This window comes from Myripristis murdjan, chromosome 12, assembly GCF_902150065.1.
Source record: "Myripristis murdjan chromosome 12, fMyrMur1.1, whole genome shotgun sequence".
In the NCBI taxonomy this organism is placed as follows: domain Eukaryota; kingdom Metazoa; phylum Chordata; class Actinopteri; order Holocentriformes; family Holocentridae; genus Myripristis; species Myripristis murdjan.
The window spans coordinates 4644319-4657128 of record NC_043991.1 but is presented as its reverse complement, the minus strand read 5'-3'; the positions used below and the strand labels follow the sequence as shown (position 1 = coordinate 4657128).

Below are 12810 nucleotides of genomic sequence, written 5' to 3'. Positions count from 1 at the left end.
AGATCCTCCGTGAATGTTATGGAGCTTTAATTTCTATAAAAAAGTGCTGCTGAGGCAGATTCAGCACCACGGACAGTGCCCGCTGGCAGAGGCAGATTCAGCACCACGGACAGCACCCGCTGGCTGAGGCAGATTCAGCACCACGGACAGTACCCGCTGGCAGAGGCAGATTCAGCACCATGGACAGTACCCGCTGGCTGAGGCAGATTACAGTACCTGTAAGATTTTCCACAGAGATGTGCAGCTATAACTTTGTTCTTGTTATTAATGTGTTAATGTAATCAGTTATTAATTAACCTATTAATCATTATTAATTTGTTCAGTCTTTATGAGTTTCCTGGGCCTATGGCCATTGATTTAATACATTTGTCAATTTGTTTGCATCTGTACATTGAAATGAACATTTAATAAATCAACACATCTGTGAAAACTGTCGTCTTTATTTCAGAGGTAAATTGATAACAGCCAGAAAAGGTGATTCTATAACTCTGTTCAGCCTTAATGTGACTGTTTACTGTCGCTACTTTTGCTGCTTAGCCACATTAATCTGAGCTGACGTTAAATTGAGGAGTGACACACTCCCAGCTATCTTTAAATATAACTGTTAATATTTGGTTGGTTGTAGATAAAGATCAGCTGCGTTGGTGAGTCACTGTCATGGCACCTTTTAGATTAATAATGACTGAGAAGTCAGCAGAAGGTGAACTATCAGTCCATGAAAAAAATATTTTTTTCCAGCGGATATTCAAGTTACAACATGATTGAACTAGCAAAGCAATTTTGTGTTATGTTTGCTTCATGGAAACTAACGCATACGGATGTGTTATGAATGCGTTCATTTATGCAGTTAATGTGAAGCGTAACCAAATATTGGCCTAATAGGAGAGACTGCCTGCTGAGAACAGAAGTAGGCCTACAGCCGAATGACCTTGTTAAAAAGTGCTATATATATACAGAGAGAAACCATTCGTCTGCTCACTCTGTGGTAAAGGGTTTACTAAGAAAGGAAACCTCAACAAACATATGAGAACCCACACTGGAGAGAACTTGTAGAGACGCAGTCCTGTGTGTGTGTTTGTGTGTGTGTGTGTGTGTGTGTTTGTGTGTGGGAGAAGCTTCATCGAGCATCATGCAGATATAAGCAAACACGAGTGTGTCAGTGAGAGCAGCAGCAGGAGATGCTTCAGAGTCAATGCTGATGTTAGAGATGCAGCACATCCCAACACATTTTGTTACATATGTTGTGTTCATACAGAGAGAATTCGAGTTCCAGCAAAGTGTTTACTGTAATGAATGCCTGTTTACTAAATAAACTGTTTGACGTGCAAATGCAGACAGTGTGTGTGTGGCTGCTTTCCCTGTGTTTCTGTGGTCTCCTATACAGCAGCAACCAAAGTTGGCTCCTGGGCTCGGCCTCGGCCCCTCAGATTGCGAGCTGGGCCCTCTGGTCCAACATCAGTGTCTGATCTCACAAATGCAAATTCCCACAGACACACTCCAACATCTGGTAGAAAGCCACCCAAAGGAGTGGAAGCTGTGCTGCTGCAAAGGGACCAACTCCATATTACAGTTTTTCTCCATTGGTTTGGCTCATTTCTTGAAACTGAAATGACATTCTCAAAATAACATGGACAAAACTCCAAACCTCTTGGCAATTGTTCACAACCTACTGGAACTTCTCATTTATTTCATGAAATTGCAAATGTCTTAGAACATGTCTCAATATCTCAGTACATCTTTGCAAATGATTTAGTACAGTTAGCCTACAGTTAGCACAATTTCCAAGTGAATAGATCTTGTTGATCTAAACTGACTGTTGGGTTCTCAGTCTAATGGTTGTTCTCTCCAAAACAGTCAGCATCATTTCATTGTATAAGTCATCACATGCACAATAGTCTGTTCAATTGTCAGAATTAGTCAAGAACATAATACCATGAATAATACCATATATGAATCTCTTGGAACATTTGATAAATTGTTTACAGTTTGTTTTTTTTAATCACTTTTTCCAGTATAATGAAACTGGGATCCACTTTGTCCACTTCACCTCCAAACCACAGCAGAAGTTTTCTTTTGCAAATGTGTTCATACCTTTTCATTGGATTCACACATTTTTCAGGCTCTTTTGCACAACACTTCTCACGTGTCATTTCCATGGCCCTGACTCCATTGACTTCACTGTGGTAGTCAAAAGCAAAACATCTGCTCACAGCTGATAGAAATGAGCTGCATCACTGTGAAATCACTAGTGCACCTGCATCACTACCCTTTCCACAAATCACCGTTCACCAATCAGGATGCACCTACAAAAAAGGGCCTATAAATTGTATTCTGTATTTTTTTTTTCAACTCCTTTGAGTTTTGCTGTGTAATACTGTATGTGAATTACAGTATTTCAGTTTTTCCATCAATACAGTAAATTTTCACCTCAAAGTCTTTGAGTTTGGATGCAGTTCTTTACTGTAAGTTCACATTTGAATGTGTAGCTCACAGGAGAACCTTGTTAAAACTGACAGCTGTATTTTGTATTCTGCTGTCAGCTGTGTTACAGTACAGTAGAGCTGATTGAAGGAATCTACTCATTTGGGCAGAAGTTGAGTTGTTTGAGGGAAATATTGGTTTTTGCTGCTTGCTTTACAATATGTAGCTATATTGTCAAAAAAAAAAAATATGACTGCAATACACATAGGAAAAAGTAAAGTGGAACCTGCTCAGACTGAAAAGGCTGTGTTGCATTCTGCTGTTGAGTATGAAGTGAGTGAGCGGCTGGATTAGTTGTGTTGGGCGCTGAAAAAATGTGCTTTTGCTGCATGTTTGAAATGTTTTGTCATGGTAAGAGCCTTTTGCAAACAAAATGTGTTATTTTGGGAAGAGTGCCTCTCATTAGGCCTGTGTATTAGCTGGTTTGATACCAGGGTTTCTGAGTTGACAGAGGAAGTAAAGTGATTGAAAAAAACAAACAAACTGTAATGGTTACAATTTCCTTGGCAGTATGAGTACAATGTGTGATGTCAAACGTTGGAGGCTACTCTTACCGTAAAATCCTATTTTATTTTATTTTTTTCCAGTTTTATACACAATTGTATTCTGTTAGCTAGACAAAAAAAAAGTAACCACTGTCAATGAAGGACTGGGCTAAGACTGAGAGGTGGACATGAGGGATATTTCAATGGTCCTCTGCCATAGTGACAAAACATCTAAACATTTTGACTTGCAGTGCTTACACAATGCCAAAGGGATGATGCATTTTGGGGGCACTGACTATTGATATGAGAAGGAAACTTCATTTTGGCACATGAGTGAATTGTTTTGGGAGAGATATGCGCTTTTGCAGGTGAACCATGGTGTTGTGCTGTACCATCCAGGTTATTTTGGAAAAAGCACCAAGCGTGTTGAGAACGTCCGGTCTGTTTCAAGAAATGAGCCAAAGCAATTGAGAAGGATCTTTCTCATTTTGGGGGCACTGACTATTTATATGGGAAAGGAATTTAGTTCTGAAGCATGAGTGAACAGTTTTGGGAGAGATATGTGCTTTTGCAAGTGAGCTATGGTGTTGTGCTGAACTGTAAGACTGTTTTGCCAAATGATCTTGAAGTTTTGAGAATGTAATTTCAGTTTCAAGAAATGAGCCAAACCAATGGAGAAAAACTGTAAAGGCCCCATGCTGTCCACTTTTCCAGGGTTTTATTGGAACGGCTGATCTCCCTGCAAGATGTACCTGTGGTTTTGAGTACCTGTGGTTCGCTAAATATAGTTTCACAGCTCCTCTCTCTTGCCTTTCTCCTGGAGCTGTGGCAGCACACTTTGTTTAGCCAATCAGAAGAGAGAATCAGCACCCCTCCACTGAGCCAATCACAGGCAAGTTAACGGCTATAACGTTTTCAACAGTACCAATGAAAAACTTTGCAACGTCCGAAAATGTTATTGTCTTGATGAGACAGAGACAAAAAAAAAAAAAAAATCACTGACTGGTCGCAGAGTAGACGTTAGTCCAGACAATGTGGGGACAGCAGCATCCTTTACAAAATTTCTTTGTGGAACTGGCATTGTATTGTGTCAGGTTGATAGATAGATAGATAGATATACTTTATTGATCCCAAACTGGGAAATTCCCACTTTACAGCAGCATCATCAATAAAAAACATAAAATAAAATTAAAATTAAGAAGTATATACAGTAGAGACTAAATATACTAAATATATACACTAAAGACAATAAGGGCTAAGTATATACAATAAACTAACTTAAGAATATGAGATGTTGAAATGTGAGATATATCGATGGTAATAATAAATATGAAAAAGGAAATATACAGATAGTAGATAGTATGGCACAGGCTAAGCTTGAAACCAGGAAACCAGGAAACCAAGTGGCAGAACCCGACACCCGGTACTGGAATTCGGGAACTGTCCGACTTGATTTGGCCAGGAAGTAAGGTGCTGAGAAGTGGATAGTAAATAAATAAACAATTAAGGTGCTGAGTAGTGGAGTGTTAAAAACAGAACCATACTGCAGAGAGTTGTGAGTCTCTGTCTGACAGATGAATTATTGTACAGTGTGATGGCTTGTGGCAGGAATGATTTCCTGTATCTGTCCCTTCGACAGCGGAGCTGTAACAGTCTGTTGGAGAAGGAGCTCCGCTGTCTGTCCAGTGTGTGGTGGAGAGGGTGGTCGGGGTTATCCATGATGGATAACAGTTTGTTCAGTGTCCTCCTCTCCACCACAGCCTCCACAGTGTCCAGACGGACAAACTGTTTCCTGCTTGTCAGGTAGTCAGTAATCCAGGAGACAATGGAGGTGTTGACTCCCATCACCCGCAGCCTCTCACCCAGCAGCAGGGGCTGGATGGTGTTAAAAGCACTGGAGAAATCAAAGAATGGGATTCTCACAGTGCTGCCACCACCATCCAGATGCATATGAGCTCGTTGCAGCAGGTAGATGACGGCGTTGTCAACTCCCAAATGGGGCTGGTAAGCAAACTGTAGAGGGTCCAGCAGCTCCTTCACCTGCAGCCTCAGGTGGGCCAAGACCAGCCTCTCCAGCACCTTCATCAGATGAGATGTGTAGTTATTGAGGTCTGATGGAGTTGACTTTTTCGGGACAGGAACCAGGCAGGACGTCTTCCACAGCACCGGGACTCTCTCCTGACTCAGGTTCAGGTTCTAGAGGTGTTGGATGACAGACGACAGCTGGCTGGCACAGGTCCTCAGGATCCTGGGGCTGATACCATCAGGTCCTGCGGCCTCACTCTGGTGGAGTCTCTCCAGCTGTCTCCTAACCTGGCCTGTAGTTACAGTCATGTGGGGGAGGGTGCTGGTGTCTTCAGTGGAGGAGGAGGTAGAGGGGGAGGGGGAGGAGAGGTGCTGCACAGGAGTGCTCACCACAGGGGGGAGAGAGGGGAGGGGTGGATGCGGTGGGGGTGTGGGGGGGTCTGGATGTGTGAGGGAGACAGAAGGCTGTGAAAGAAACCTGTGAAAGAAACCTGTTAAAGAAACCGTTCAGCTCATTGGCTCTCTCCTAGCTGCCTTAAGGCTGAATTATGCTTCAGCGTTGGAAGAGCGCACGGGGGTTGTGCGAAGCACGCATTTCCTACGCAGCGCGTGTGTCCAACATACCTCTGCAAACACACAGAGCAATTCTCCTCCCACCAACGTAGACCCTGTGACGTATGGTCGCTGCTCTTCTGTGGCGAGTGGACGAGTCGTATAGGTGCGGGCACTCTCCAAAGTTTTCAAACACAACCGACGAGTCCAGACACAACAGACACACACACACACACAAAAAAAAAAAAAAAACAACGGCGCTGACGGCACAACAACAGGAATGTGGTGCCGGTTGCAACGAAATGCCGGAAATAGTGTACTTCGGCGGACCAATCACAGCTCTTGTGGGGCTGCGTAGGGTCCGCGTAGTTACAATTTTTGGGAGGCGCGCGGCAAGGCTCTGCGGCGGTCGCACAACCACCGTAAGCTTCGCACAACCTCCGTACGCTCTTCCTACGCGGAAGCATAATTCAGCCTTTATAGTTGCCTTTGTCTCCCTTTACATCCTGTGATCTGCTTCATCCCAGTCCACACATCCCTCACATTGTTCTGCTGGAGTTTGGCCTCCAGCTTCCTCCTGTAGCTGTCTTTGCACCCCCCCAGTTTCTCCCTGAGTTCGTGCTGCACTCTCCTCAGTTCTTCTCTGTATCCAGACTTGAAAGCCCTCATCTTCTTGTTAAGGAGTGCTTTCAGGTTGCTGGTGATCCATGGCTTGTTGTTGGGGAAGCAGCGTACAGTCCAGGTTGGCATGGTGGTGTGTTCACAGAACCTGATGTATTCTGTGATGCAGTCCGTCATGTTGTTGATGTCCTCCCCGTGTGGCCCACAGAGTACATCCCAGTCCGTTGTCTCGAAGCAACTAATAGAGAAACTAATAGAGCTTGTCAAGTTTAATGGAACATCGTTACGCCGTCATTTTATTCCTATGATACATCTGGGATTGTGTGGTCGGCGAGAGAGAGAGAGAGAGAGAGAGTGTGTGTGTGTGTGTGTGTGTGTGTGTGTGTGTGTGTGTGTGTGTGTGTGTGTGTGTGTGTGTGTGTGTGTGTGTGTGTGTGAGTATTTGTTAAGGGGTGTTCAACCTGTTTCCAACAACGTTGCACTAAAATATTTCATGTACATATCAGGAGTAATTAACGTTTGATCACCAGCAGGGGGCAGTGTGGTGTCTACTGGGCCCCAGGGGCTTTACGTCAGTTTGGTCCGCTTTGCAGCTTTCCTCTTTCTGCTGAGCGTGAAGACAAACAGACGTGGAGTTTCTCTGTCTCATTCATTTCTCCTGTTTAGTTTACCACAAGTTCATTCATTCATTCATCTTCTAAACCGCTTATCCTCACTAGGGTCACGGGGGGGTGCTGGAGCCTATCCCAGCGCTCATAGGGCGAAGGCAGTGAAACACCCTGGACAGGTCGCCAGTCCATCGCAGGGAGACGTGGAGTTTCTCTGTCTCATTCATTTCTCCTGTTTACAGGTTGGTGGAATAGTAAATTAAGAAAAGTAACCGAAGTGTAGTATATTAACATGTTGCTGAATGTTTTAATGTCCGGTATTAAGCTTGTTTTATGAAGATGTGGACATATATGTGTACAGAGTAGTAGCTGTATTTTCGCGCCTGATGATGTCACCTGTTGCTACCCAAGTCACGTCAGTCAGAGTTTTATTTTCTGCTCCTTGAACATTTTTATGAAGTCTTTATATTTTTCAAACGTGTAATATTGTGTAAAGGTTTAAAAATTGTGATTTCATGAACTGTAAAAAAGGTTAAAAGCCAATGTTAAATACTAATTTTATATATTCTAAAATTGGTTAAAAACAAGTTGAAAATCTGTCAGCTTATTCATTTCTGGAAGAGTAAAGGATATAAGTTGAAGGAGGAAACATGCACTTAGGAACCGTATGTAATTTGTAATATAAGCTATGTGTTATTTTCAGTTAGAAGAAAACAACCTACAGTGTAAAAACATTGGTTATTGTCATTTTGATTTATTTAATCAAACAAAGCCTATAATAGTTTTTGCTGAATGATGAGAAATTGTATCTCATTTTGAAGTTGTGTTTTTTTATAAGGAGAACACTGAGTGTACATATACTGACAGTAAAACAATGGGTTAAAGTGCACGTTTTATTAAATCCTCCCCCCGCTTTCTGCTGACGTTAGTGCAGACAATGTGGGGACAGCAGCATCCTTTACAAAATTTCTTTGTGGAACGGGCATTATATTTTGTCAGGTTGATAAAAATGTCGGCGTTGAAATGAGCCCAACAGATGAGCAAATTTGGGCTAAAATCCTGCAGGACCTGGGAAAAAATGATTCAAACTTGCTAAATGACTGGCCCGTCCTGTGGTCTGGCCCTGGCCTTTAATCCTGTGGGCGTGAACACAAACACTTTTCATGCCTTTTGTTCCCATTCCGAATGGCATCCAACCTGATCACTGCATCACAATTGCTTCCCTCACCTTTTGTTCTCTGCCTATTTACGTACCGTCTGTAGTCACTGTATAAAGGTCTTCCTCTGACATTGCTCTTGGTCAGCTCACTGCCCCAGATACTCTCTGCGTGGGTCAGTTCACCAGTGTGCCGGTGAACTTCAATTAACTCACATCATTGCAGCAGACTTCTAGACTGGACTACAGTGGTTTCAAAGAACAACATTCTCAAAATCAGAATCATCAGCCGAGGAAGAAAATAAACAAAAACTCATTTCTGAGTCTATTTTTCTTTGTGTTAAAGCAGCAAAACGTCAGATCTCTTGCAGACGGCAGGAAGTGGAGGACCAAGTTTGTGAAGATGTCTGAACTCTGCGAGCTGAGATCGCAGGTGATGCGGCGACAAACTGCAGCCACCGAGGAGACGCTGGCTCTGCCGGAGGAGACGCTGGCCGAGTACAAGCTGCAAAACTCTCGCCTGAAACTGAAGGTGGAGAGGCAGCAGAGGCTCCTGGACGCCATCTTGCTGCCGGAGGTGCGACTGCACAGAGGTTCGTAACTTTTAAACGCCATTTTCACTTCACCAACTCACCTGGACCCTGACAGGCGAGGCTAACCGCCAGTTAAGATTCAAAAGAAAACACAGAGACAATCTGCAGCATCTGTGAGATAATATCAATATCAATGCATGATAATAACAACTAATGATATCAATATCAGTGCATGATAATAACAACTCTAAAGGACCAACTTCACAGGCTAATATCGTGTTAGTGGGTCTGTTCAGCGACAACTTTCAGATCATTTTAAAAGCTTTAGCAGGGATTATGCTGACATGAAGTGATGCTGACAGGCTCGGGTCAGCTTCCAAGCATAATTGTGTGTGTCTGTGTGTTGTTTTTCCAGTAGTGTGTAAAGAAGAGGTTCCCCCTGAGCAGCTTCAGTGGACCCCCACTCTGGAGTTTGAGTCCCCACACATTAAGGAGGAACAGGAGGAACTCTGGACCAATCAGCAGGGAGAGCAGCTTCAGGATGTCACCAAGCTGCCGTTAAGTGCTGTCCCTGTGAAGAGTGAGGAGGATGAAGAGGAAGCTGAGGGGAACAAAGACGCCCACCACTTCACTGGACAGATGGAAGCAGAAGATGGTGAAGAGGAACGAGCCAGGAACCCAGAACCCTCCTCTGAGGCTGACACTGAAGACAGTGATCACTGGGATGAGACCAGAGAAGCTCAGTCAGGTTCAAACCCACTGAGTGAAGTCCCTCTCAGTCATGACAGTCCTGATGTGGGAGAGAAACCAGCTTCCTGCTCCAAGACCAAGACCACAGGAAAGAGTAAAATCCCCTGCTCACTCTGTGGTAAACAGTTTACCAAGAAAGGAGACCTCAACAGACACATGAGAATTCACACTGGAGAGAAACCGTTTCCCTGCTCAGTCTGTGGTAAAGGGTTTGCACGTAAAGGGCACCTCAAGCTACACATGAGAAACCACACTGGAGAGAAACCATTCCCCTGCTCACTCTGTGGTAAAGGGTTTAACAAGAAAGGAGACCTCAGCAGACACATGAGAATCCACACTGGAGAGAAACCATTCCCCTGCTCAGTCTGTCGTAAAGAGTTTGCACAGAAAGTAACCCTCGAGATACACATGAGAATCCACACTGGAGAGAAACCATTCCCCTGCTCACTCTGTGGTAAAGGGTTTACCAAGAAAGGAGACCTCAACAGACACATGAGAATCCACACTGGAGAGAAACCATTCCCCTGCTCAGTCTGTGGTAAAGGGTTTGCACAGAAAGGAACCCTCGAGGTACACATGAGAATCCACACTGGAGAGAAACCATTCCCCTGCTCACTCTGTGGTACAGCGTTTGCACGTAAAGGAATCCTCAAGCTACACATGAGAATCCACACTGGAGAGAAACCATTCCCCTGCTCACTCTGTGGTAAAGGTTTTACACATAAAGGACACCTCAAGCTACACATGACAAACCACACTGGAGAGAAACCGTTCCCCTGCTCACTCTGTGGTACAACGTTTGCACAAAAAGGACACCTCAAGCAACACATGAGAATCCACACTGGAGAGAAACCATTTGTCTGCTCACTCTGTGGTAAAAAGTTTGCACAGAAAGGAAACCTCGAGCTACACATGAGAAACCACACTGGAGTGAAACCGTTCGTCTGCTCACTCTGTGGTAAAGGGTTTACCAAGAAAGGAGACCTCAAGCTACACATGAGAATCCACACTGGAGAGAAACCATTCGTCTGCTCCCTCTGTGGTAAAGGGTTTGCAGATAAAGGAAACTTAAACAAACACATGAGAACCCACACTGGAGAGAACCTGTAGAAACGCAGTCCTGTGTGTGTGTGTGTGTGTGTGTGTGTGTGTGTGTGTGTGTGTGTGTGTGTGTGTGTGTGTGTGTGTGTGTGTGTGTGTGTGTGTATGTGTGTGGGAGAAGCTTCATCGAGCATCATACAGATGTAAGCAAACACGAGTGTGTCAGTGAGAGCAGCAGCAGGAGATGCTTCAGAGTCAATGCTGATGTTAGAGATGCAGCACATCCCAACACATTTTGTTACATATGTTGTGTTCATACAGAGAGAATTCGAGTTCCAGCAAAGTGTTTACTGTAATGAATGCCTGTTTACTAAATAAACTGTTTGACGTGCAAATGCAGACAGTGTGTGTGTGGCTGCTTTCCCTGTGTTTCTGTGGTCTCCTATGCAGCAGCAACCAAAGTTGGCTCCTGGGCTTGGCCTCGGCCCTTCAGATTGCGAGCCGGGCCCTCTGGTCCAACATCAGTGTCTGACCTCACAAATGCAAATTCCCACAGACACGCTCCAACATCTGGTAGAAAGCCACCCAAAGGAGTGGAAGCTGTGCTGCTGCAAAGGGACCAACTCCATATTAAAGGCCCCATGCTGTCATCTTTTCCAGGGTTTTATTGGAACTGCTGATCTCCCTGCAAGATGTACCTGTGCTTTTGAGTACCTGTGGTCCACTAAATATAGTTTCACAGCTCCTCTCTCTTGCCTTTCTCCTGGAACTGTGGCAGCACACTTCGCTTAGCCAATCAGAAGAGAGAATCAGCACCCCTCCACTGATTGGTTGACTGTTTTCTGAGTGGCATACGGTCGGGCCAATCACGGGCAAGTTAACGGCTATAACGTTTTTAATGGTACCAAGGAAAAACTTAACAACTTTCGGAAATGTAATTGTCTTGATGAGAAAAAGACAAAAAACATCACTAAGTGGTCACAGAGTAGACGTTAGTCCAGACAATGTGGGGACAGCAGCATCCTTTACAAAATTTCTTTGTGTAACCGGCATTGTGTTGTGATTGATAGATAGATAGATAGATCGACAGGCTTTATTGATCCCAAACTGGGAAATTCCCACATTACAGCAGCATTGTCAGTAAAAAACATAAAATAAAATTAAAAGTAAGATGTATATTCAGTAGAGACTAAATATACTAAATATATACACTAAAGACAATAAGGGCTAAGTATATACAATGAACTAACTTAAGAATATGAGATGTTGAAATGTGAGATATATCGATGGTAATAATAAATATGAAAAATGAAATCTACAGATAGTAGATAGTATGGCATAGGGTAAGCTTTAAACCAGGAAACCAGGAAACCAAGTGGCAGAACCCGACGCCCAGTACTGGGATTCGGGAACTGTCCGACTTGATTCGGCCCCTTGGAATCATCACTTCCAATAAATAAACAGTTATGGTGCTGAGTGATTGATAACAAAATAAACAAGTAAGGTTCTGAGTAGTGGAGTGTTAAAAACAGAACCGTACTGCAGAGAGTTGTGAGTCTCTGTCAGACAGATGTGAGTTATTGTACAGTATGATGGCTTGCGGCAGGAATGATTTCCTGTATCTGTCCCTTCGACAGCGGAGCTTTAACAGTCTGTTGAAGAAGGAGCTCCGCTGTCTGTCCAGTGTGTGGTGGAGAGGGTGGTCGGGGTTATCCATGATGGATAACAGTTTGTTCAATGTCCTCCTCTCCACCACAGCCTCCACAGTGTCCAGTTTGCAGCCGATCACGGAGCCAGCCCTCCTGCTAAGTTTATTGAGTCTGTTGGTGTCACTGGCTCCTATGCTGCTCCACCAACAAACCACAGCGAACAAGAGTACGCTGGCCACAACAGACTGGTAGAACATCTCCAACATCTTGCTGCACACATTGAAGGATCTCTGCTTCCTCAGGAAGTCCAGTCTGCTCATCCCCTTCTTGTCCAGTCTGTTGTTGATTTTCACGCCCAGGTACTTGTAGTCCTCCGCCTCCTCCACATCCTCTCCTAGAATGCACAGTGGCTGTGAAGCTGTCCTCTTCTTCCTGAAGTCGATCACCATCTCTCTGGTCTTGTTAACATTCAGCCTCAGGTGATTGCGTCCAGCCCACTCCACAAAGTTATCCACCACTGCTCTGTACTCTTCTTCCCTTCCCTCACTTGTACACCCAACAACAGCAGAGTCATCAGAAAATTTCTGCAGGTGGCATGACTCGGAGTTGTACTGAAAGTCTGTGGTGTATAAGGTGAAAAGGAAAGGGGACAGCACAGTCGCCTGTGGAGCTCCTGTATCACTGACCACCGCGTCAGACAGAACACTGCCCAGACGGACAAACTGTGTCCTGCCTGTCAGATAGTCAGTAATCCAGGAGACAATGGAGGTGTCGACACCCATCACCCACAGCTTCTCACCCAGCAGCAGTGGCTGGATGGTTTTAAAAGCACTGGAGAAATCAAAGAATGGGATTCTCACAGTGCTGCCACCACCATCCAGATGCATATGAGCTCGTTTCAGCAGGTAG

General features: G+C 44.4%; 1 protein-coding gene across 1 annotated transcript; it reads left to right on the top strand.

The window, feature by feature from the left end:
- Positions 1-6802: 6802 nt before the first annotated feature.
- Positions 6803-10321, top strand: LOC115369216 (gastrula zinc finger protein XlCGF57.1-like). The gene is made up of 3 exons (XM_030065779.1): positions 6803-6829; positions 8275-8521; positions 8877-10321. The coding sequence occupies exons 2-3, from the start codon at positions 8332-8334 to the stop codon at positions 10319-10321; spliced, it is 1635 nt and encodes a 544-aa protein (XP_029921639.1). The 5' UTR covers positions 6803-6829; positions 8275-8331.
- Positions 10322-12810: the final 2489 nt, after the last annotated feature.

Bases quoted from the DNA above. Each gene is read 5' to 3' on its own strand.
- LOC115369216 (XM_030065779.1), top strand. From the start codon at position 8,332: ATGTCTGAACTCTGCGAGCTGAGATCGCAGGTGATGCGGCGACAAACT. The intron at 8,522-8,876 runs GTTCGTAACTTT...TTGTTTTTCCAG, and splicing joins GGAGGTGCGACTGCACAGAG to TAGTGTGTAAAGAAGAGGTT.